The sequence below is a fragment of the Curcuma longa genome, chromosome 16 (genome assembly GCF_044706935.1).
Source record: "Curcuma longa cultivar G26 ecotype Majalengka, Jawa Barat chromosome 16, ITB_CL_G26_1.1, whole genome shotgun sequence".
Taxonomy (NCBI): Eukaryota; Viridiplantae; Streptophyta; class Magnoliopsida; order Zingiberales; family Zingiberaceae; genus Curcuma; species Curcuma longa.
Window position 1 is genome coordinate 3,156,406 of NC_133876.1, and position 24,546 is coordinate 3,180,951.

General features: G+C 36.3%; 1 protein-coding gene across 1 annotated transcript; it reads left to right on the forward strand.

Annotated features, from left to right (window-relative positions):
- Window positions 1-1,612: 1,612 nt before the first annotated feature.
- On the forward strand, window positions 1,613-13,590 carry LOC141847377 (transcription factor E2FA-like). Its single transcript, XM_074735416.1, has 14 exons — window positions 1,613-1,801; window positions 5,839-6,031; window positions 6,183-6,242; window positions 6,345-6,430; window positions 6,498-6,586; window positions 6,697-6,751; window positions 6,871-6,923; window positions 6,993-7,043; window positions 7,122-7,170; window positions 7,297-7,362; window positions 7,455-7,531; window positions 7,641-7,872; window positions 13,230-13,296; window positions 13,376-13,590. The coding sequence occupies exons 1-14, from the start codon at window positions 1,613-1,615 to the stop codon at window positions 13,504-13,506; spliced, it is 1,398 nt and encodes a 465-aa protein (XP_074591517.1). The 3' UTR covers window positions 13,507-13,590.
- Window positions 13,591-24,546: the final 10,956 nt, after the last annotated feature.

Sequence of the window (24,546 nt, forward strand, 5' to 3'; positions counted from 1 at the left end):
TTTAGGGTTTAGACAAGTGTTATTACATTCAAGCTTCCAAAGGGCACTTGATCAAGTTCTTGGTAACTTTTACTTATTACATTTCCTTATTGGGCAAAAATCAAAAAGACATCTTTTTTCCCAAATAGTTAAAAGGATACTTCACTTTAATTTTTTTAAATAAAAATTTACCCTATCCCCTTGTAAAATGATACAATTGCCCTTGAATACTATTCTCCCACACTATATTTTGAATTAATCAAGTATGTTATAGCAGTTACAAAACCATAACTTCTACACAATTGTAGCAGCAATGACAATTGAGCTGCCACATAGTTATAGTAGCCAACATGAATTTTTTAAAGTAGCTCAGAGCCTCCAAAATGACTTAAATGATATTTTTTTAGCTTGAAATCGAGTTATTTTGCCTTCACCCCATAACTAGTTATAGATTTTTGAACGAACTTTGATTTGATATATTATGTATCCATAGTTCAACCCTAGTCAAAAGTTATGACATCTCAAAGTTAGGATTTAACATTCGCATTATAGCAGCTATGAAACTGTAACGTAGTTGCTATAATTGTGTGACAATTCAATTGTAGTAGCTACAAAATCATAGCTGGTACACAGTTGTAGCAACCATACTATGATTTCGTAGCTGCTACAATACGAATGTTAAACTCTAAACTTTGAAAGTTTAACTTTTTGACTCAGATTGAACTACAGGATGCAAAATATATCAAATCGAAGATCGTTTAGAGATTTATAATTGGTTATAAGATGGAACCCGTAACGGTTTGATTTAGGTTCAAAAATATCATTTAAATCTTTTTCGAATGCTTCGATAATTTATCTTAAAATTTTTTTTCATGTTGTAACATCTATGAAATCATAGTCGTTACAACTACGTAACAGCTCAGTTGTAGTAGTTACGATTTTGTAACTTCTACAATGCGTTCGATCTATTCAAAATTTAGATGGGAGATATAGATAAGATAATAATGAGAATAATAATGGAGGATAGATATATTATTTTATAAAAGATAAGATATCCTTTTGATGATTGAAAAAAAATATCCTTTTAACATTTGCCCTTCATTATTTGTATTTGTATTTGTATTCATTTTTATATTTATATATTACTATAAGAACAGATATTTTCACTTTCAAAAAGTGTTAAAAAAATTAGTAGACTCACGGTGAAACTGGTAGGCATTGAAGTAGAAATCTATAAATTTCAAACACGTAAAAGCTACTTTGGAAATTTAATAATAATATTAGGGCTCACGAGTTCCCTCCACAATGTTTATCTGAAGTCCGAATAATTTCCCTCCCTCCCTCGTTTTCTCTCTTCCCATCCCATTTGTTCGTGCTCTCGCTGTGTCCACCTTCTCTCGTCTCATTCTCCGCTCTCTCCCCCCGCAAAAGCCCTCGGATCTCTGAATCGAAGCCTCAGTCCTCGTAATCCTCTACCCTTCGACCGATCATATTTTTCCCGCTTTCGCCTTTGATTCCTGGACAGAATTAGGGTTTTGGGCTCCGATTCGGCCTCCGGAGACTGTATCTCGGGCGTTGCCCCGGGTTCGGCTGTGCCTTTCTGTTTTCCTCCTGTGTGATCCGATCTGGATTTATGACTGGTGGGGAGGCAGCTGGGAACCGATCGGAACAGCAGCTGGCGCAGATCTTCAAGCCGCCGAAGCGTTACTTGCCGTTTTCCTCGTCGAGACCACCTTTTTTCTCTCCTGATGAGTACCACAGGTTCGACAGCCTGAAAGGGTCCAATGACGAGATGGTCGATGCCCTAGTCTTACAAACTCCTGTGAGTTTCTGGTGGAGTTTTGGTAGTTTTTGTTCTTATTCTTAAGAGTCCCGATCGACTGCTCCGCTTGCAATCTTTACTTGTTATTTCTCTGTTCGAGTTTTGAGGGTTTCTCTTATGAATTACTATCTCTCAAAAGATAAACCTTTTAGGGAATTAGAAACGCTGAACTCTTGTTTTTTTCCCCCACTCTTCACATTATACTTTTTTGAGATTGCTTCTGAAATTTCATACAGAGTTATACCGTAAACATGTTTTGATTTCGAGAAAAGAGTACTTTTTCAAAATGAGGAAATAGGAGATCTTGAGGCTTTCTTCGATTTTTATTTTTATTTTATAATTTGGTATTTGCTTGAGTTATGGGATAAAGCGAGTAACTCTCTGATAGCGTGGTCAACCATCTTATTGTTGGCTTAAACATTTAAAGCACTAAATTCATAGAATGATTGAGCATTTGAAGAAAGCACAAACAGTTGTTTGCATAATACTTATAAGCAGAGTGCAGTATGGTAATTATTTCTCCATGTAGTTAACAGCTCCTTCTCGTCCATTGCCTTCATCAGGAGATTAAGTGTGTAGGAATAAACACACTTACTACTGTGCATTCAATACGTTTTCTCCTTGTGGATAAGTATTATTTTCTTTTGTCTTTCTTGTGAGTGTGTAGGAATAAACATGCTTGCTCCTGTGTATTCAGTACGTTTTCTCCCCGTGGAAGTATTATTTTCTTTTGCCTTTCTTGTCGGCTTCTCTATTTGAAAACCAGTTTACTATTCATGGGTCTAGTGAAAAATGTAAAACTCTATGAATCCATTTTCTTTCTGATTAGTAGTTGTTAACATTTGACTAGCCATGCCTGAAGATGTTAGATATACTTTATGAGTATATAGATGTTTAAATCACTAACATGTTTGGGATAATAATGTAATTCATAAGAGTAGTCAACCAATGTCAGAAACCTACAAGTAGATCTATGTATCTATTAAGGATTGGATGGATGAGTTAGAAGGTGGGGGGGGGGGGGGGGTAAATAGTGATCATATGCTTGCAAATTTGAATCTTGACTACTCCTATCTACACAATATTAGCAGCAGAAATAAACATACACACATACACAGAAATAAACATACACACATACACAAGAAATTATGTTTACAAGGTCTCCAACATGTTATTTATATAGTTCGACAACCCCTAGGTTCCTATTCCGTGGCTTATGATAGTCTGCAAATAACTTTTGGCTATATTTCCTTGTCAGTAATTATCGGAGGTGAAAACACCTTTTACAATGCACAAGAGTAGAAGGATTATAATGAGGCTTTAGAATAGTGGAAGAAACTCTAATAATATCTAACCAATCTTGTTTTCACCTACCTTTAAGCCTCTAAAGAGCCCTCCATTTATAGTCTTCAATCTTCCAACATTTCTTGTTGTCTATCACCCAATAGCCGACTGCTCAGTCACCAACCATGGGTGAAATAAGTTTATTTGATATCTCATATTATCCTTCTTTGATCTCTTCACACCTCTAAGCCATTGAGCGTGCCATCTTAGCCACGTTAAGTAACAAGTTCTACAAGTTTCATGTGCATTTTTGCAGTCCTTGCACATTCAAACACACATCAAATACATAGGACAATGTTTAACATAAACCCTTTGTCTAAACACAAAACCCAAGATCACACCAGGCTACATGGTGCACGATTGCACTGATAGTATCCTTGTCTCATGTTAATCTTTAGCAGAATATAGCAACATATTACAAAATTCTTGTTTACGTTTTATTTTCTAGTAAAAGTTTTGACAATAGCTAGGTTATGGAAGAGAATATTTGTGTGTTTTAGTTTAGGTCCACAATTTGATAGTTAAACATTCTAGAACAAACTATTCCATTTTTTTCTCATTCTATAAGAAAAGGAGACTTTGTAATAAAATTGATACAATAAATTTTTATCATATATGCTAGCTAAGTAAAAGGAGAAGGAAATTTAGAAGCATTATTTATGTAATTATTGAAGGGGAGCCATGGCGTAATGGTAAAGTTGCTGCCATGTAGGTCACGGATTCGAGTCGCAGAAATAATCTCTTGTAAAATGCAAGGTAAGATTGCGTACAATGGACCCAATATGGTTCACCCTTTCCCCCGGACCCCACACTGGTGGGAGCTTTGTGCACCGGGTTACCTTCTTTTATTTATGTAATTATTCTTGTGAAATAAAACTTGGACGAGTGGCATTGCTAGTTTTTTTTTTCATTTATCTTTCTAGTAGAAACACTAAAAATTCTGCTGGTGGCATATTTCATTGATTTTTTTTTTTTCAAATTAGGAATTATGAGACATGCCTTTAAAGAGGCTTTTGCTACTTATTGACATAAGCATCTGCAATAAGAGTGAGGAAATGCTTTGGACCAATAGAGTATGCACAAACTTAAAGCTAAATATTATTTGCGGGGTTGAGGAGGAAACTATGGACTATGTAATGATTATGAAGTTTCCTTTAGAAAGGTTATCCCATAACCTACGCATTCTGTGCGCTTTGCTTTCTCCCCTAAAAGATAAATAGTACTCCTGTTCTCCATTGCTTATATTGGCTTAAAGGTATTACTGAATACCACAAGTGTTTTTTTAATCTTGAATGAAGCATTTTAGCCTTGTTATGTGCTGTCTATGTTCACTGAAAGGTTCATGTAGCATTACTAAGCAGTTTTGTCAAGTGAATATATGTCGAAATGATGATCCAGAAATTTTGGCCTTGTTTAGAAAAAGTTTGGTGTCCTTTTGTTTGAAAAATATAGTAATAATGCTGCTTAGTCATTATAGATCCATATTGTTCAATATATAAAAACCAAGATATCTGGAAAGCTAATGAGCTAGAGATTAATATATTGGTCTGATTGTTGGATGTACCAAAGTATGGTGTAAGAAGAAATAATGATACTAATGTTAGGATTTTTTTGTTTTTGTATTTATTGATGCCAAATTGCCAATGTTAGTCAGATATATTAAGAATTAGTTTAGGGGTGACAAGAAACTTGTTCATTGATGGAGCACTGAATCAAGACGATACTGGGATCACTCAGCAGAGAAAAGAATACATGCAGAACTAGCACATTGCTATGAACCCCTTATGTCTCTAGCACTTCATGGAATTTCTCATCATTTCACTTTACCCATATCTGAACCTTTAAATTGTTTTATTATCAAAATATGGGTATGCCCTCTCCATCGAAATGTTTAGGTACTATTTCTATTTTCCAGGCATGCTTTTTCAGATGTCCAATTGATTGACTTGACACATTCCATAGGAGACTGTTGCTGTAATATATTGGGCTTGAATTATCCTTTTTACCCCTTTCAGTAGCACTAATTGAGATAGAATCTGCAATTCACCTTGAATTACAGGGATAAAATTCATCCTCTAGTCCCTGTTGTTAATGTTAGAATTATGATTATTTAACACATTTTATGGGTGTTTTGTTTGATAATTCTATTGTTTCACACATATTTTATTTGAGGCTCACAGGATGTATTAGATGGATTGTAGGGCATAGGCCAGAAATTGCTTTTTAGGAACTTTGTTGAACATTTTTAGCAATTAAAATCTTCTAATAGATGTCTATGTGAAATTACTTTTATTTGAGTTTCACAGGATGTATTTCTTTCTGGGGGTTATGGTTCCTTACTCTCTTCAGCTAAATTAAGCACAAATGTGCAATTGAGCTCATCAAACCAGTAAAGACTAAAGAGTTTAAATATGAAATCATTTTGGCTGTGTGCTTTCAAATTGCACTGTATTAGTGACATTTACATGCTACAAAAGAAACATTTGTCGACAAATGTTTTCTTTACATAGGTGCTTTGTTATTATTAACTCATGTTAGATGATCATTAGTTTTGAACTGTATGTGTATTGCTACTTACTAGAGACCTTGTTCATCCTTAAAATGAGGATTTCAACTCCTCTACCTTATCTTCATTTTAAACTTCTTTCTTTAAATGCCAAATTGTAATAAATTTTTTTGAATATTTTATGTAGTTGAAGCGAAAGTCTGTGCAAGAAGATAATGACGTTATAAAGGTAAGTGAATGGACAACCAGCCCACAATATTCTGTAGGAGGTACTAGTCCTCTACTGACACCAGTATCTGAGAAAGGAAGGAAGACAAACAATAGGTCCAAGGTTGCAAAACACAATAAACTTGAAGCTCTAACTCCTGTATCAGATATTGGTGAGTGTTTCTTTTCTTCTATTTGATCAACAAAATATGATTATAGTTGTATCTAAATTGAAAAAATTTACTTACTAGATGATCACGCTTTGGTATATTGCTTGAGGAGTTTAGTTATGAGTATAACCATCATTATCATTTGTCATTGCAGGCTTACCTTCAGGTGATAATCTTACTCCAGTTGGTACTTGCCGCTATGATAGCTCCTTAGGTAAATAAACTAATTGCTTCTACATTGATTGAAAAAATATTTCTATATAAATGTGGTTTTTTGTTGTTTTTTTTTTTTTTACTTTCCTTTTCCATTTTTTAGGGCTTTTGACCAAAAAGTTTATCAACTTGCTGAAACACACACAAGATGGCATCCTCGATTTGAATAAAGCTGCGGAAATATTGAAGGTGGTATATTTAACTGTTAATTTAGAAGTTAAATTAGCTTTACTTAATGGAGAAATCTGATATACAGGTACAAAAGAGGAGGATTTATGATATCACTAACGTTCTTGAAGGCATTGGGCTTATAGAAAAGAAACTTAAAAACAGAATCTGTTGGAAGTAATTCCTCTTTTTTCCCCTGCAGATATTTTCTTTTCTCTGAATTTCATCTAAATCGTTAGATTATGAATATCTCGGCATATGTTATTGAAGTAGCTGTCTCATGACAGGGGTGTAGATGACTTTGGTCCTGTTGAGGTTCATGGTGATGTTTCATTATTACAGGTTTACCCATTTCCTACATGTTTTTTGTCTGCTTAACTTGAAGCAGTTGAAAATTCCTCAATGCCTATTATAATACTTTTTTGTTACTAAAATAATGCAAAAACTTCATGTAACTTTAGGCTGAAATTGAGAAACTTACATTTGAGGAGAGGCAATTAGATGATCTTATCAGGTGAGCTTCATGTAAAGCTGGATGATGTTTTAAAACTTAATAATATTATTATGCTTAAGTTCCTTGCAGCCAAATGAGAGAAAAATTGAGGGAGTTTACTGAGGAAGAAAATAATCAAAAGTACGTTTTCTCATTCATTCAGACAATAGATTACTATTGACCAATTGTCATGCACAAGCAACTTATTTGTTCCTCTAGGTGGCTCTTTGTTACTGAAGATGATATCAAAGGCCTCTCATGCTTTCAGGTTCAGTTGTTCTCTTAGATATTTTAGTTGGCCTAAAGTTCATCTTACAGGGCATAAAAATAAATTTAAGCTTCTATAACTAATTGCCAATTTATTCAGATGTTTGGATGGTTTTGATCTATGCAGAATGTAACGTTAATTGCAATTAAAGCACCTCATGGTACTACCCTAGAAGTTCCTGATCCTGATGAGGCAAGTGGAAGAGAGAAGTTATTCAAATATCAATGTTTTTTGGTATAGCTTTGCATTTATATATTTTACAAATTTTCTTATTCTAAATGCAGGCTGGAGAATATCTCCATAGGAGATATAGAATTGTCTTAAGAAGCACTATGGGTCCTGTAGATGTTTATCTTGTGAGGTACTCTTTCATTTTGCTCTCAAAACCTATAGCTTTGCAGTTAACTACTTGAATTCATGCATTTTGTTACCCAAATTATCAACTATCCTTTTTTTCTTTTCTCTGATAGTCAATTTGAAGAGAAGTTTGATGAGATGAGTGACATGAATACACTGCCAAAGCTCCCTCCTGCATCAAATTCAAGTTCTGTTGACAACTCTATTGTCCCTTGTAATGCTGAAGAGAGCATTGGGAATGGAATGGATATTGATCTTCAACAAAATGAGAGGATATGGTCTGATGCAAACTCTTCACAGGATTTTAGTGGTGGCATGATGAAGATTGTTCCTTCAGAGATTGATGTAAGTATTTTTAGATTATGCATATTTAACTTGCAGTAATGTGATAGTCTTCCATAAATTTGTGATGGATTTGGTGGACTTTGAGTTTTTATTTGATCAGTTGTAGAACCTCATAATTTTTCACAAGCAGAATTACAAGAGAATCCACAACACTAGCTAACGTACTATAACTCCATAAATTTCACAGTAGGAGTGGCATGCTTATGTTTCACATTTATAATGGTTGGATTGTATGTTGATGATAAAGAAACAAATTTCTGTGCCCTACCTCCTTTTTATTGACTTATTGTGATTGTTACATGTCTCGCAAGTAATTTCCTGTTTTATTCTCTTTCCAGGATTTGAACCCGTGACCTCTAGGTAAAGACTATCACAACCTATTACGTATACTAGAAGAGAAAAATGTTATTATTGTAGGATTGATGGGGTGCACTAGAAGGGAGATGAATAGTGTTGACCGATCATGCTTGCTTGGATTGTTAGTACGCAGCAGAATATAGAAATAATAAATAAAAATAAAAATAATCACATAAGCACACTAAGATTTTACGTGGTTCAGAATCCCAAGTTCCTACTTCATCATCCTACTTCTCAGTGTGAGTCCACTACTTTTTTTTTTTTTTTGCTAAAAACCTTACAGAGGTGGAGAAACCTCTTACAAACTCTATTTTTGCAATAGTACACATATAAAAGGTATAATAAAGATAATAATAAAGGTAATACACTTTACAAAGATGATCGTTTCTGCAAGCTTGGAATGCTCGTAGCACTTGTCTTGGAATCTCTTAAATCACACGAACAACATTTTCAAGGGATTACGAGTAGTAATGAATGTTGTGTTGATTGTAAAATTACAATGAAAGGAAGGGAGTAGTGGTTTTTTTTGGTAGTCTAATTCAACTTCATGTAATCTATATATGCCTTCTAGCTATTTTGCACTCATTTACTATCTGAAATTGGATAAATGATATCAGCATGTAAGAGCTTGGTCACCTCTTTTTACCATGTCCAGGATCAATGGGTTGAGTCTTCTTTATGGTTGCCTCATTAGTTTAGGATAATCTTTAAGTACTATTCTGTGTGTGCAAGTGGAAGGGCTAATACCAGGTGTGTCTGCAAGTGTTCACCGGATAGCTTTCTTATACTGCCTTGAAATGCCAACAGTTTCTTCTCCTAGTCAGATTGAATATTCTAGGTAATGATAACTAGCAACTGCTCATCCTTCTCTAAATATGCATATTTCAAATGGTCAGGAAGGAGTTTAAGCTCTAGTTTAGGTGGTTGCAAAACCGAAGGAAGCAATTTTGTGGGCATTGCCACCGCTGCACTAATTCCTGCACTTTCATCTACAATAAGGCTACAAATCAGTTGACAACATACGAACATCATCATCTATACCCACAACATTTGCAATTTCATCAAGAATCTTGTATCATAACCATCGTCATCATCAGAACTACAACACAAAGAATCAGAAGAATCAAATAGACTAGCAAAATCAGAGAAAAGATTATCACGAACTCCACAATTTAGTTCATCCTGCACGTCGAAACCAAGAAGAGAGTGATCCTTACACTTTTGAGGCATAAGTTGAATGAGTGTAGAAACATTTTCTTCCAGATTTACATCATTATCCTTCGGATTAGGAATGGTCTGCAAAGGAAGTTAACTAGAGCCTTGTGTTTATAACTGGCTGATGGATGATGCAATTTGGCGTACCTGTATCTCTAAATTCTGTATTGATGCTTTGGTTTTTTGCTGGGACTGGAGACTTGGTTGTTAATTGCTACACTGGCCCTTCTAGTTTCTGTACTGAGGTCTTTACTTGATTCGGAGTAGGATTTTGCTTGACCTGGTGGAATGATTGTGATCTGCTAGGCATCAGATTATTTTGAAATCCAAGTGACCTCTAGTATGTTGGAAGAGGTATGATCGACTGTTGAGATTGGTTCATTCCGAGATATTTGACAAGAGAAACTATCTCATCTAACCTGCTCTCACTTCGATGTTGCTCAGATTAGTAATCTGTTGTCACGCGTTCTCATAGCTGAGATTGTGATGATTCTTCCAACTAGAATTATAGCTATTGGACAACGATTTATATATATTTTACTGTTGGGGTTGGTAGACTGAGGTTTGATGGGAAAAACATTGATTGCTGCTACTGTCTGATTAGTAAAGATAGAACTATTTCTTATTGCGAGGTGGGGCATACATCAATTGGATGAGATGGACTAGCACAAATACCACAGTTTCTCACTGCTTGCACTTGTTGTATGACCAGCTGTTGAGATTGGCTCATTGCTAGCTATTTGACAAGAGAAGCCATCTCATTTAACCTACTCCCCACTCTATGTTGCTCATTAATGCCTCCGGTAACCATCAGTTTACTTTCAAACTGCTAAAAATTGATAGCCATGTTTGCTCACAGGATCTGAAGAAACAAATCATTGTAGGAGGTCTTAGTCATACACTGAAATACTAAAGAAAACAAGATCAAAAGACATAAAAAGAAGCACACAAGAATTCAAAGAACAATCCTAAGATTATCAAACATCATTAACATTATTCGGCAATGATGCCAAAATTTGATACCGTAGTGTCGTGCTACGACAAAATTAATACTGAACCCCTTATTATAATGCAGTATAGGGTCGCTCTGGATTGTTTCTCGAGGTATGCAATGGTTAATTAAATCTCAAGATCAAGTTGTAGATGAGGATTTGTTTTTCAGATGCGAATGCGAAGAACAATAAACGAGAATCAATGCAACCAATAGAAATATAACTACATTAAATTGCAATCAATCACAAAGGAAGTAATAGAAAGGTTGCATTCTAACTAATAACCGACATCTCTAACATTCAAACATAAACAATGTATTGTAGAAATTAAACAAAGTAAAATGCCAAAAGTCATGTAAGGGAATTAAACCAAATTTGCTCTTGTAATTTAGCCGAATACAAAAGAACGTCTACTCCTTCGTGGAACTCGAATCTGTGTTCCAACGAATGAGTTAAACAAAAATCGATGCTAGAGATCTTGTGGAAGAGTGAGCTATAGCTTGCGGATGAAGGACCTTGCGGAGGCAACCCTCGGAAGATCTCCTAGGGATTGCCGACTGATGATGGACTTGCAGGATGAGTTGCGGGTGGAGGTGTGGAGCTTCGGTTAGGAAAAGATGGCTTGTGGCGTGGAGCTAGGAGATCTCAAAGCTAGTGGATGAGGTGGAGCTTGCGGGCTAAGGATCTTGTGGAAGTGAAGAAGGTGGAAGATCTCCACACCTTCTTTATAAGTGATGCGTTCCCTTATGGGAGAACCTTTCCAATCGGGGTGAGATGTCTGTCGGTGATGCTATGGAGATGGAGGTGGCCGGATGAAACTGCGGGATAGAGATGGAGATGGAGGTTCGGTTGTGGATGGAGTTCCCCAGAGAGAGATGGCTTGCGTTCTTTCTTGTGAGAATGGATAGTTTCAATGGATGAGGGAGTGGATTCTGTGAGGGATCGGGCTGATGAAGCTCTAGAATTCCAAAGCTTGCGGATGAAGGTTGTGTTCTTCCTTGTGGGATGGATAGCTTTGGTGGATGAGGGAGCAAGATTCTGTGAGGGTCAGGTGGATGAAGCTTTAGAATCCCAAAGCTTGCAGATGAAGGTTGTGATGAGGAGATGCTTGATGGGTGGCCAAAGATGCTATGGATGAAGGTGGCTCCTCTCCTAATCGAGATGAGGGCTTGTCAGAGGTGAAGTTGTGGCGTGGAGATGGCCTACGGTGGAGATGGGATGAAACTTCGGGATGGAGATGGAGATGCGTCCTTTGTGTCCAGAGGTGGTGTGGAGATGGAGATGGCCGACGATGGAGATGGTAGAGCCTCCCTCGATCGGGATGATGCTTCAGGATGGAGATGGAGATGCGTGAGTTGCAATGATGAGAGATAACCCCACCCGTCCACCCACCCACCCACCCACCCACCCATGCTTTGTGAATTGTGGTCTCCTTGTATAGGAAATCTGAACTAGATTTCTCAAGTGGTGAACCACCCACAATTGAAATGATGAACCGATCCCTAAGCTTTGAATCCCTCCAAATTGAACCAACTTCTTAGATGTGAACCACTTCTAAATTGACCCGGACTAAAATTGAACCAACATCCAATGGGAACCACTCTCAAATTGAACCACGGATGACATGTTGAATCGGTTGGGGGTTACATTGGTTTGAAGGATGGTGAACCGACTCTAAAGTTGTGAATCGGCCTCTCAACCTTAGCATTTGGTTTAATTAGTTTGGTTCAAGTCATAGTCCATGATTCATCTTTGATTCTCTACAAGACAAGATTCATATTTCAGAGATAACTCCATAAATGTGAGAAAAATTGCTATGAACTCAAAATAAACCCTTGCTCGTAAAATATAATATAATAAGAATTTAAGCATATGAGAGGATTAAAAACGTCAGGTACGAGAGTAAAACAATGTATAAAAATGTCGATTATCAGGCCACCTTGCAGTTGCCCCGGATCTAATTGTCGTTGCTCGGGGGTTTTGGCTGATTAGATTTCTTATCTGGTCACCTGGAAGCTAACATTTTTATACATCACAAAGGTTAATATGAAGCATTATAGAATATATAAATATGCTTAGTATTTAGTCTGCTTGACCTATCGGACATGCTTGGTGGTATTTGATCTACTTGATCTATTGAGACTTCTTATTTGTCTGGAGTTTACTCCTCTTCCATTTTGTTTACAATTCATTCCTCTAGGACTTTCACACCTATCTAAAGTTAATTCCTTTAGGACTTTTTGTACTTGCCTAGGACTTTTCTTTTGCCTAGAGTTCACTTCATTTGGACTTTCACACCTGTCTAAAATTCATTCCTTTAGGACTTTCCGTACTTGTTTAGAGTTTATTCTTTCAGGACTTTCACACCTGTTTAACATCCGGTTTCCTATAACATGCTAAGACTTTCAACTAGTTGCTTAACATCCGGTTTCCTACAACATGCTAAGACTTTTAACTAGTTGCTTAACATTTGGTCTTCTACGACCTGTTAGAATTTCTTCCTTTGCCAACTACTTGTTGGACTTCTCACCAATACCAAGTGTCTGATCTACTTGGACTTCTATCTTATCAACTCCTTATTGGAACTTGGTCAATCTCGATCAGAGGTTGATTGTACCAACAATCTTCCCCTAACACTTAAACATAAGGGTCCGGTTCTCTTAAACATATCGATCAAACATCAACATCCAATTTGGTTGATTGCACCAACAATTGTTGTATCTTATCATTTGAAGATGATGCAGGGGGATTGTAAAAAAAAAAGTATTGCTAAGTTTGTTCTATTCTTTGCAGACTGAAGCTGATTATTGGCTTTCATCAGATGCAGATGTTAGCATCACTGATATGTGGAAGACTGCATGTATCCTCTACAAGATATTGATTTCCTTTATACTGTGTTTTTCCTAAATTTTGATCGAGAACCTTAATTCCATTCACAGCAGAGGTTCAATGGGATAGCATGGCAAGATTCAATGCATATGATTTCATTACAGACGGCGCTAGCACTCCTATACCACGAACTCCATCAGGAGTTGAGATCCCTGCAGATGCAAATTCCTCCCAGAGATGAGTGCAGGTTGGATGTATTGGTGGAAGCGGGAAGCCATCAATCTCTTATTGGTTCAAGCCAGTCAGGATTAAGGCCCTACCTGAATGCGGATTGAAGTATTAACTTAGGAATGGTGGAATGCTTCTAGCAGCAAGCATTCAAGTTTGTCAAGCACCGTACCGTCTATGGTAAACTACAGCTCTCCTGAACCGTCATCATGCATAGCAAAATGAGAGGCTGTTACATGAGTGAGTTGGCAACTTTCTAATGTTGTAACTTGATTAGCAAATCATACAATAAGCACTTGGTTAGGATCCGAATCAGTTTTTGGCTGCCTTTCATCTTTTGATATATAAAGAAACGTTGTTAGAACCCAGTTGTGTAGCTGAATGAGATGTAGCTGCGCCAGCAGATTATGCTTCTAGGTTGGCATTGAGTTATTGCTCTTGGAAGACATTTGTTTCAATAGTTTAGTATGGTTTATTTGTCTTACGGTTTCCAGCAGGTTTATGCATTTAGCCTTAGAGGTTACAATTCGAGACCTGATCCTATCGGACTTGGTTCGGTCGGGTCATATTTTGTTAGTTTTATCTAGCAAATCTGACAATGTGTATGCTTCTCAATAGAATGTTTGATCGAGATAGGTAGAGGTGAGTAACAAAAAAAAAACTATATTTGATTGTTAACTAGCTTAATCTGAACCAATCATATTATAAAATGTGCGATTTTAATTCTTGGGTCAAAAATTTCTATTTGGTGTACTCAAATCGTTTATTGGATGAAAGTGGAAGATTCACGGATGAGTGGAAACTTGATAAATGAGTAAGGGAAACTGACTTTCATTTATTTTATAAGAAAAGCTTTGTACTTAAACTTTCCATATTTTGTGTTGGCTAATAGAAAGTTTTATCTGTCCATAATTTTCTAATGCATTAAATACTAATAATAAATAAATATTTTTTGAAAAGAAAATTTACATAAAACAAATGGAGCTAAATTAGTTAGCTTTCAAAGCATAACCTTCGTACAATATTAATTTCCAACAAAATTATTTTTATTCTATGAATTAATATTCTAGTAAGTTACAATTAATTTGAGTCGATTATTTCAATGTGTATTTTCAAATGGTTATGTTTAAGTTTTGCACCTTTTTTTTGGTTTTTTTTGCTTCGGCACAACTTATCTAAATATTTAAATCATCCTCTCTTATTTTTAATCCCACCTTATTTGCTTGTGAATAACTCCTGCATTTTGCTCGACTTGTCTCGTCGTTTGAATAAATAGTCTCCCTTAAAAAAAAATGATCATTCTCTTATGCAATCACCTTAGTTTAGTCCTATTAGACCAACATTGATGTTTTGTGTTGGTACCAATGTGAATGGATAGTTAATTAGCTAGATGTGGGGATGGGGGTGGGAGGGAGAGCGTTGGAAAGCGGTGATGAATAGCAATTGTACAAGCGAGGTGATGAATAGCAATTGTACAAGCAATTACAAATTCTAGATGTCTCTTACTACAAATTAGTAAGGTCATATAAAAAATAGTAGAGAAAACAAAATAAATATAAAATGCACATACCATGAATTGTGCATACCCTCGTTCAAATTTCACGACCTATAATTCAATAGTGAGTCTTTCTAAAAAAAAGCCATTATCTTTCTTCTTTACGATGAACTACTGGATATAAAGAAATCTTTTATCACTGGACAATACAATGACTACAAAGAGAAAGACTAAAAAGTACAAGGGGAAAACTCAATATTTTTTGGCTTGTCTATGGATGATTGTTTGGATGGCTTTGATGAAACTCTCGAGGAGGGATGCATGCATATGATAGCTTTGATGGGTCAATTCTTCTGTAAAAAGGTGGATCCGCCATCTTAGCGGTCCCACACGGTCGGCCTCACGACCATCTGTGAGGAGGTAAATCGAGAAACTGCAGTTGGTCACGACGCAGGAGGGTATTGCCTGGTTTCGCCAGGATTCGAACCCTTGCCCTCTTCTGCAAGTCTGTTACGTCGTAACCAACTTAACTATGTCTCGGAGGCTTTGATGGGTCAATTCACACTATATATGAGGAGCTTTAGATGGGATAGAGCTACATCGAGATGCTCCTTGATGATATCAACATGCGGCATGCCTCCTTTGACACCTGGCTTGTAGATCTCAACTTCTAGTTCTTTGATTGCTAGCAATGCCAAGATGATGTGTATGAGATGCTGCGAAATTGATGCCACCTCCTACAAATGATTGGTTTTCATTTCTTTTTGGGCATGTACTTTGAATATTTTAACCTTGATGGTCTTGGATTTTTTTTTTTAATCTATTTGGATGCTATGACCTTCTCTTTTAGATATTTTATTTCTATTTTGAATGTTTTATCTATATACTTGACGTGCATGTCATATTTTTAGTACGTGATATTTTTGTTTATAATTGTTCTTCATGATTATTTTGATGTTCAATGCATGTTTTCATTGTGTTGTATGAAGCAAGTTTATCTTATCAGTTGACTATTTGGTTATCTTTAGTCGACTGTCATGCTAACTTTAAACCATAGCATGTTTAAATTATTAGTCGACTATTTGAATGCAATTAAAGTATCAAGTATGCAGGTGCAAGTTACTTGATAGGTAGATGGAAGTCCTAATAGGCTAGAGAAGTCAGATGCTAAGCATGAAAATTGAAAAAGGTCTTAACAGTTGAAAGTTCTATTAGGCTAGAGAGGCAAAATGCTATGCATGGAAGTCCAAGAAAGCTCTTGCCAAGGTAGAGGTCTCAACAGGCCAAGGAGGTTAGATGCAAGACTGAAGTCCCAAAGTTGTTGAGACTCTATGCATAGAAATTCAGAAGGCATAAAGACCAACTATTATAAGGAAATATCCTGTGATGATAGCTTTGAGTGGCTGTAATCCTAGGATGAGGGTAGGACTTGCAGCTAGGCACACTTACTAATAGGATGGTTGAGTCATATATAATGCATTAGTTGACTGCTACAAATGGAGAGTGTGAACATTGAATTCAGATGAGCTTGAATTTATGGTATGGGATTAGTTGACTAAGAGAACCTTGAAAATCAACTAATATCACAAATACCAGTATGAGTCGTAGTCTACATATAGTTGACTAATAACAATATATAGTTGACTAATGATAACCACAAAGTAACCTAAATTCGTAGTTTGACATAAATGCAAATAGTGAGTTTGTCAATCAACTCATGATGTTGAGTACTGTTATAAATTTTGTGCAAATAGAAGGTTTATAAGTCTATCTATGAAATCGATTCAGGCTTTTTTAGTGCAAGAAGAAAGGTGTTTAGTTAACTGAGGAAGTTAACTGCAGCTTAAATGAATCAAATAAAAAGCTTAAAAATCAACTGTGAAAGTTAACTATTTGTATATAGTCGATTAGTGTATGATAAATAGTTGACTAATGCTTATTTTAGAAAGTCATCAATGAGGATTTCAAAGACATGAGCATATCACATCCTAAGATATTGATAATATCAAGCATAGTAGTCAACTGATAGTGTATAAGACAGTTGACTAATGGTGATCAAGATAAAAGATCAAGGGCTACTCGCTTTAGATAACTTTTTGCTCTCTATCTATAAGATTTTGCTCTCCTTTCATTCTCATCTTTCTTCCTACTCATGTATGAAAAGAAAAATTGCCAAAACCATCCCAAAAGGAGATCAAGATCATTTGACCACTTTTGTTCTCTATAAAATTTTCTCTATTAACTATTTTTATTTTTATTTTTATATTATCTTTGTGTTATCACTATTATATCCTTGTAAGATAAGAAAGAAATACTTCATACTATAAGAGATTTCTTCACCTTTGGTTGAGGTTGAAAAGGAGAAAACTAGTAATTTTTAGAGTGATCTTTAGGTTGTGGGCATAATTGTTAGTGCAATTAACCTTGGATTAAGGTTGACCAAGCTAGAGTTTGATTTTTGATATTTGATCAATATGTTTGATGGTTGAGTGAGACGCTAGGTAGATTAAGATTGATTGGATATTTGATAGTGGAGAAATTCTAAGTGGATCATGGCTGATCAAACATTTGACAGTTGAAAGCCTAACAAAGTGTTGGCAAGGGTAAAATCCAAGTGGATTCATGGTTGATAAGACACTTGATAGTTGAAAGTCCAACAGAGAGTTTACAAGGGTAAAGTCCAAGTGGATCACGATTGATTAGATATTTGACAATGACGGAAGTCCTAATAGGTCGTGGAGGAACGAATGTTAGGCATGAAAGGTCTTCCTACCAAGTCAAGGAATGGATATTGGGCATGAGGTTGAAGTCCTAATAGATCATGGAGGGTGATCGGATGTTAGACGTGTGAATGAAAGTCTTAATAAGATATGGAGAATTGGATGTTAGGCATGAGAAGTGAAGTTCTAACAGGTCATGGAGGATCGAATATTAGACATAAAAAGGGAAGTTCTGATAGGTTATGGAGGATTGGATGTTAGACATGTAATTAAAATCCTAACAGGTCATAAAGGACTAAATGTTAGATATGATAAGGAAATTTCAGACAAGTTGAGGAGAAAGTGATGTTTAGCAATGGGGAAGTCTAGATAGGTTAAAGTTGATTAGATGTTAGGTAGAAGAAATCCTGATATGTTGAAATCAACTAGATACTAGGAAAGGGTAGGGTGCAGCCTTGGTAAAGCTGGAACAAAGGTATCAATTGATTGATATAGGATTACCAGTCGATTGTAAATTTGAAACCATGAATTCGAAGTTTTAGGTAGGGTTGTGGTATGATTAATTGACTACTTATTGTTTGTAGTTGACTTATGCATTAGTTAAGTAGTGGGCTCATGACACTATGAAACACATAGAAGATTTCACAGTTGATTCATAAAATTGACTGATGATGAACAATTGACTTTTATCCTATTTGCAGTCGATTGATGACCTCGATGCTGAGTTGGAAGAAGTCGTTGGATGGGCAGAGCTGCAGCAATGTTCGACTGATGGTGAACAATCGATTGGTATGGTATTATTAGCCAACTGATAGGTTGATGTCAATCATGACAACAACCCAATAAAAGAGGATTTTTATAGAGATTTCAGAGGTTGAATTCTTGGAAGGTTCAAGGGAGAGTATTGCTACATTCTAGGCCTCCAAGAAGCAATCCAAAGCAACTACAAAGCAAGCAAAGAATAGATTCACTATCGTAAAATTATTTCATTTATATTGCATCTATTTTCTATAAGGAGAAAATAGATTGCATCTATTGTAAGAATAGATTTTGTAAGAAGTTTCTTCGCTTCCGTAAGATGTCCGATAAGGAGAAAACTAGTAATGCTACTGCTAGGATGCTAGGCCATAGAGTAGGAACGGAGGGTTCCAAACCACATAATATCGAAGTGTTCTTATGCTTGTATTTGTATCATTTCATTTATATTTCCACTATGCATTAACATCTTGTAGACAAGCACAAAATCGATAATTAAAGAGAATTGCTATTCACTCCTCCCTCTAGCGATCACAATGATCCTAATAAGTGATATTAGGTAGGTCGCTCTTTATCAGATTAACTGTTGAGAGAGCACAACACTAGAGGAAGAAGAAAGAGTTACAATTTTGAGTTCTTTGATACCCTCAAGTGATATTATTAGACTAATCGCTAAAGGAGCAAGAGGCTAAAGGATTAGAAGGATCCATCAAAGTCAAATGGAGTTTGAAGATGGTTTCAAATATGACATTCAATTTTCATGGCCTTTCGAATTAGGAGGATTTGCACGGTAGAAGATAAGAACTGAAATGTTCTTCCAAATGGATATGAAGAAGAATTGGTTTGCTTTGATAGAGATTTGAAGTTTCAAACGATAAAAGAGGAAAACCTCTCAAGAGGAGCAAACAGACCAAGGAATAAGTCTAATGACTCGAGGCACACAATAAGATAACTAAAATTTTGATTGATCTACTACCTAATGCTGTTTTATGCAAATTAGGTTGATACAAGAATGCATGTGACCTATGGAGTAACTTGGTCAAGATCCATCATTAACACAAAATGAAGATGAGCTCAAGGAGGGAGGCTTGTTGACTCTAGTGCAAGAAAATTTGGAGGGTGAAAGGTGTTTAACATATGAGATGGAGGAAGTTGAAGAAGCATCCGCCTCAAAGATTGAAGGGGAGGATAGGCCATTAACACTGGAATACGAGGAACCCTCAACATTTAAAGTCGATGAAGAGGAAGCTAGTGTCACCTCTATGAGTATAGAGAATCCAACTCTTGAAGGTAAAACAATCTCATATAATAAAAATAAAGATCATATCATATACTTTGAGTGTAGGGAGAATAGACACTATAAGAGAAAGTGTTCAAAGTTGACAAAGAAGAAAGTTCAAGAAGCACTTAATGAAAAGGAGAAGTCAAAGGAAGTCAAACCCTTGGTACAAAAGGGCAAGGAGCACATAGTGTATTTCTCATGCAACCAACAAGGACACTATGGAAACCAATATCTAAGGGGGAGGAACTCAACTAAGGATAAGGGAGAAAACACAAATATAGGCGAAGCTTCTAAGGTAAAATCCGAGGTATAATTATATTCTTCATATCATAAAAAGAAGCATGATAGAACTAAAATTTATGATTTTAGTGCTTATTATCATGAAAATAGAAAGTATGCCTTAAGGATAATTTTAGATTCTATCATGGTAGAACTACTTCATCTAAGGATAGGAACGTAGAGAAAGATTTAGACAAGAACCCTAAGAAGGGTAGACATATGCCTACAAATAATAATGTTTAAGGTGGACATGAAAAATCTAGAATTAAAACTTTAGAGAAGGAAAACCAAGTCTTGAGGTTAAAACTTAATCAATTGGAGAAGACCAATAGAAAGATGACAAATGTGTTTAAGGAGCCCAAGAAAGAAAATCTAGGTCTAGGTAAGCAAGAATTGCCTAAGGACAAGAAGAATTTGAGATACAAATCGAAATCTAAAGATAGTGTGCCATCATACCATAGACTTCCATATAACTATAAATTAATCCTAGACCAAGGAGTGAAGCTAAGGTCACAAGGGAGGTTATTCTTAGTATTGACCTTGATAAGACCAATATGACTAAAGCTTTTAAGCAGCCTATAAGAGTCATTAATAAAGTATCTATGGATGTTATTCTTAGTGAGTATCTAGTACACTCAAGAAACTCCAATAGATATTAGATTCCTAAGAGTATGATCCTTTCACCCTAAATGGGTATATGATGTATCAACTTAGATTGGAAGGGTAGTCAACCTAACTATGATAAAATTGACACTTTAGGATATTTTTGAGGTATCAGTTTTATCTTGAAAAAAATCTAAATCTTACTCTAGAAGGTTCTAGATTGTGCCAAAAAGAATTAATTTTTAATATATCAAAATTGACACATTAGGATAGAGTTTGACAGTGTGCCAAGGTTAGGATTTTGGACATTCAAGGGAGTTGATCCATTAAAATTTGACATAATATTAGATGATAATACATGAAGTTGATGATCTAAGTATTTTTATACTTATCATGTTAGCTCATACATATATGCATTACTTGTGATCCACATGATCATGGTTTTCATGCTACCGGAATGTGCATTCTTTCTAGGATAATTTCTTATAATCTTGTATCACTACAATAAATGTGACTTTCTATAGCACGTCATTAACGACGCACAATTATAATGTGCTGTTAATAGTGGTTTTTATAGCGCACCTAATATGTGCGCTGCGAATAATATATTATATTTTATATTTAACAGTGTGTGTATAATTGTGCGCTGCGAATAATATTTTTTACAGTGTATAAAAATTGTATGCTGTTAAAAGAGGGTTAAAAAAATATTAAAAATCCTATTTGCTAAAATCGGCCTTTACTGTTCGCTCCCTCCCGTGTCCTTAGGTTTTCTTCGCTCAACCGCGCCTCTGTTCTTCGCGACGCGAGACTCCCCCTTCTGACACCGATCGCTCGCTCGCACTTGTGCTCGCCCACGCACTCGGCCGGCCGCGCTCGCCAGCCCCGGCCGTCGCTCCTCCAGCGCTCGACCGCCGGACGAGTTCTCCTCCAGCGCCTATTTCGTAGCTCCTCCAGCCGTCGACCATCGCTAGCTCCTCCAGCGCTCGACCATCGCTCCTCCAGTGCTCGGCCGCCCGACTCGGCCTTTACAGCGTCTATTTCCTCCAGCGCTCGCCAGCCCGTGACCACCCGCCCGTCCGGTCGTCACTCCTCCCGTCACTCCGCCAAGGTAAAATGCTGATCTCGTGGATTTGTTTTTAGGGTTTTGTGATTCATTATGATGTTTGAGGAAGACAGGTATTACTTGTTTGTTTTAGGGTTTTTGTGATTCTATTTCGTGGTCTGTTTTAGGGCTGTCATTATGCTGTTTGGGATTTTTTTTGCTGCTTGAGGAAGACATCTTCCTTCATGATTGTGGGTTTTTGTGATTCTATTTCGTGGTCTGTTTTAGGGTCGTCATTATGCTGTTTGGGATTTTTGTGCCGTCATTATTCTGTTTTAGGGCCGTCATTATGCTGTTTTAGGGCCGTTATTATGCTGTTTGGGGTTCTATTTCGTGGTCATTATGTTTGCCATGTTATATTTGATTTTGTAATGTTTGCCATGTTGTTAATTTTAGGGTTATATTAATCTATGGGTTGCCATGTTGTTAATGTTTCCCATGTTGTTAATTTTGTAATGTTTGCCATGCTAATTTCGTTGTAGGGTTCTAATTTCGTTGATTATTTGTGTGTATTTTAGCAACGGATTGTAATTTCATTTTAGGGTTATAGTCATTTAAGAAATGGATAAGGAATGGATGCATTTGCCTTCAAGGCTTGTACCTGAATATGAAGAAGGGGTTCAGAAATTTCTTGCACAAGCTAGGAACTATGCCAAAACACGCGAAACAATCTTATGCCCTTGCAAGCGTTGTCAAAATAAAAAGTATATGAAATTTGATCAAGTGTACGAGCACTTAATTATGAAGGGGATAGATCCTTCTTACACTGTTTGGGTCTTCCATGGTGAAACATACATCACAATTTCAAAGTGAAGGTGGTTTAAGAAGAATTCAAGAAGAGGAGGGTGGAAGTAGAGAGGCATATCACTTATATAGAGATGCCTTTGTAGCGGAAGAAGAGGTTGGACACATTATGTCTGAAACAAAAGACTATGAGTTTGTTGATTTATTAGAAGATGCAGAAACTCCTCTTTTTCCCTGGTTGTACAACTTATATAAAGTTATCAGTAGTTGTCACATTATACAATTATAAGTCTACTAATGGTCACACTGATACTAGTTTCAATGAGCTTCTTAAGATCTTAGGTGGCATGCTTCCAGAAAAAAATACACTTCCAGAAAATGTTTACTCAATGAGAAAGTTGTTGAAACCATTTGATTTAGGCTACGAGAAGATTCATGCTTGCCCAAACGATTGTTGTCTATTTAGAAAGGAGCTTAAAGATTTCGACTGATGCCCAAAGTGTGGTTCCTCAAGATGGAAGGTTGACAAAATCACTACTAAAGTTCGACCAGGAGTACCAGAAAAGGTGCTTCGGTATTTTCCCATGATACCTAGATTGAAAAGGATGTTTAAAATAGAAGAAAAGGTTGAAGACTTGATTTGACACTCCAAGCATAAAAGTCAAGATTATATGATGTATCATTCAGTTGATTCAGTAGCTTGGGATACAATAAATCATAAGTGCCCCCGCTTTTGCATCAGATCCTAGAAATTTACGGCTTGGTCTTGCAACTGATGGATTCAATCCTTTTGGTGACCTTAGTTCCAGATATAGTTGTTGGCCAATTATTTTGGTTAATTATAGATGTACATGCTCTTAATCCTGATATAATAACAAACACATGTGCTTAATATGTACTTTTTTAATTCATCAAAGGGTGAGGTTTAGATGATAGATCAATAGGCCCGATGAGTTGGGAAGTAGTATTATGTACATGGTGTGTTATTGATTATAGAAGGAATCTGTGTCCTATAATCTAGGTTGATGATGTCCCGTTGAGGAGCTCATAAGGATTATCATGTAAACCCTGCAGGTGGACCTTGTCCGCATGATAATAAGGTTGAGTGGTACTACTCTTGGATTAGATGTCGATTAAATACGAGTTGTCAGTAACTCATTTTAATTGACGGACATACGATATCTTAAACACAGGGAGACTAATGTACTTGTAGTAAGAAGGAGCTCATATTGTAATATGGGATTGGTGCGGTAGTTCGATAATAACTCTTTAGTGGCATGAGTTATTATTGATGAACTAAGGTTGTGTCAAAATCAATTCCTCCTCTAGGTCCCTGTTGTAGCCGAATCCTCAAGTTCACCTTGGAAGAATTAGTGAAGAAATCAGCATTCAGCCCATGCAAGGCTGTGTAATCGATCAGCTGATCGAACACCTTGGTAATCGTCAGCTGATCGAACCAATTAGAACGACCTGTAATCGATCGGTCGATCTCTTGTAATCGATCGGTTAATCAATTACATGCGTTAATGAGGAAAAGTTACGGAGTTTTAATCGATTCCTTGATCGATTAAAGGCCTGGGTTCGTTATGGTAACTTCCGGAATTATTCAAATCTCTCCGATTTGATTGAATCAAATTATACCATGTTTATGGATTAATTATACCATGTTTATGGCTCTAATTATACCATAAATAAAGGATGGTAAGGCTATAAAAGAAGAGGCAAGGAAGAGGTTGAGACACACGGTAGAAATCAAAAGGTGGCCGAGACTCTCGGCAGCCTTCTTCAACCTCTTCTTCTTCTTTTCTTCTCTTCGGGAGAATAGATCGATAGCCATCAGAGGGAGATTTCTAGTGGAGAAATTCTCGAATCGGGTACAAACTTCATTCTTCCGAAACATCGGAAGAAAGGTATAATTTAATGTTTCCGCTTTAATTAAATTATGCTCTTATAATTGGATCCTGTAAACGAAACACAAGAGCCCAACGATCGGGCGACTTGAGATCGTTCTGAGAAATTTTTATTCTGCAAGAATCTACCGGAACGATTTTTCAAGACTAACCCATCAG

Coding starts and splice junctions, on each gene's coding strand:
- LOC141847377 (XM_074735416.1), top strand. CDS start 1,613: ATGACTGGTGGGGAGGCAGCTGGGAACCGATCGGAACAGCAGCTGGCG. Junction 6,431..6,497: donor AAGCTGCGGAAATATTGAAG/GTGGTATATTTA, acceptor TCTGATATACAG/GTACAAAAGAGGAGGATTTA. Junction 7,363..7,454: donor AAGTTCCTGATCCTGATGAG/GCAAGTGGAAGA, acceptor TTCTAAATGCAG/GCTGGAGAATATCTCCATAG.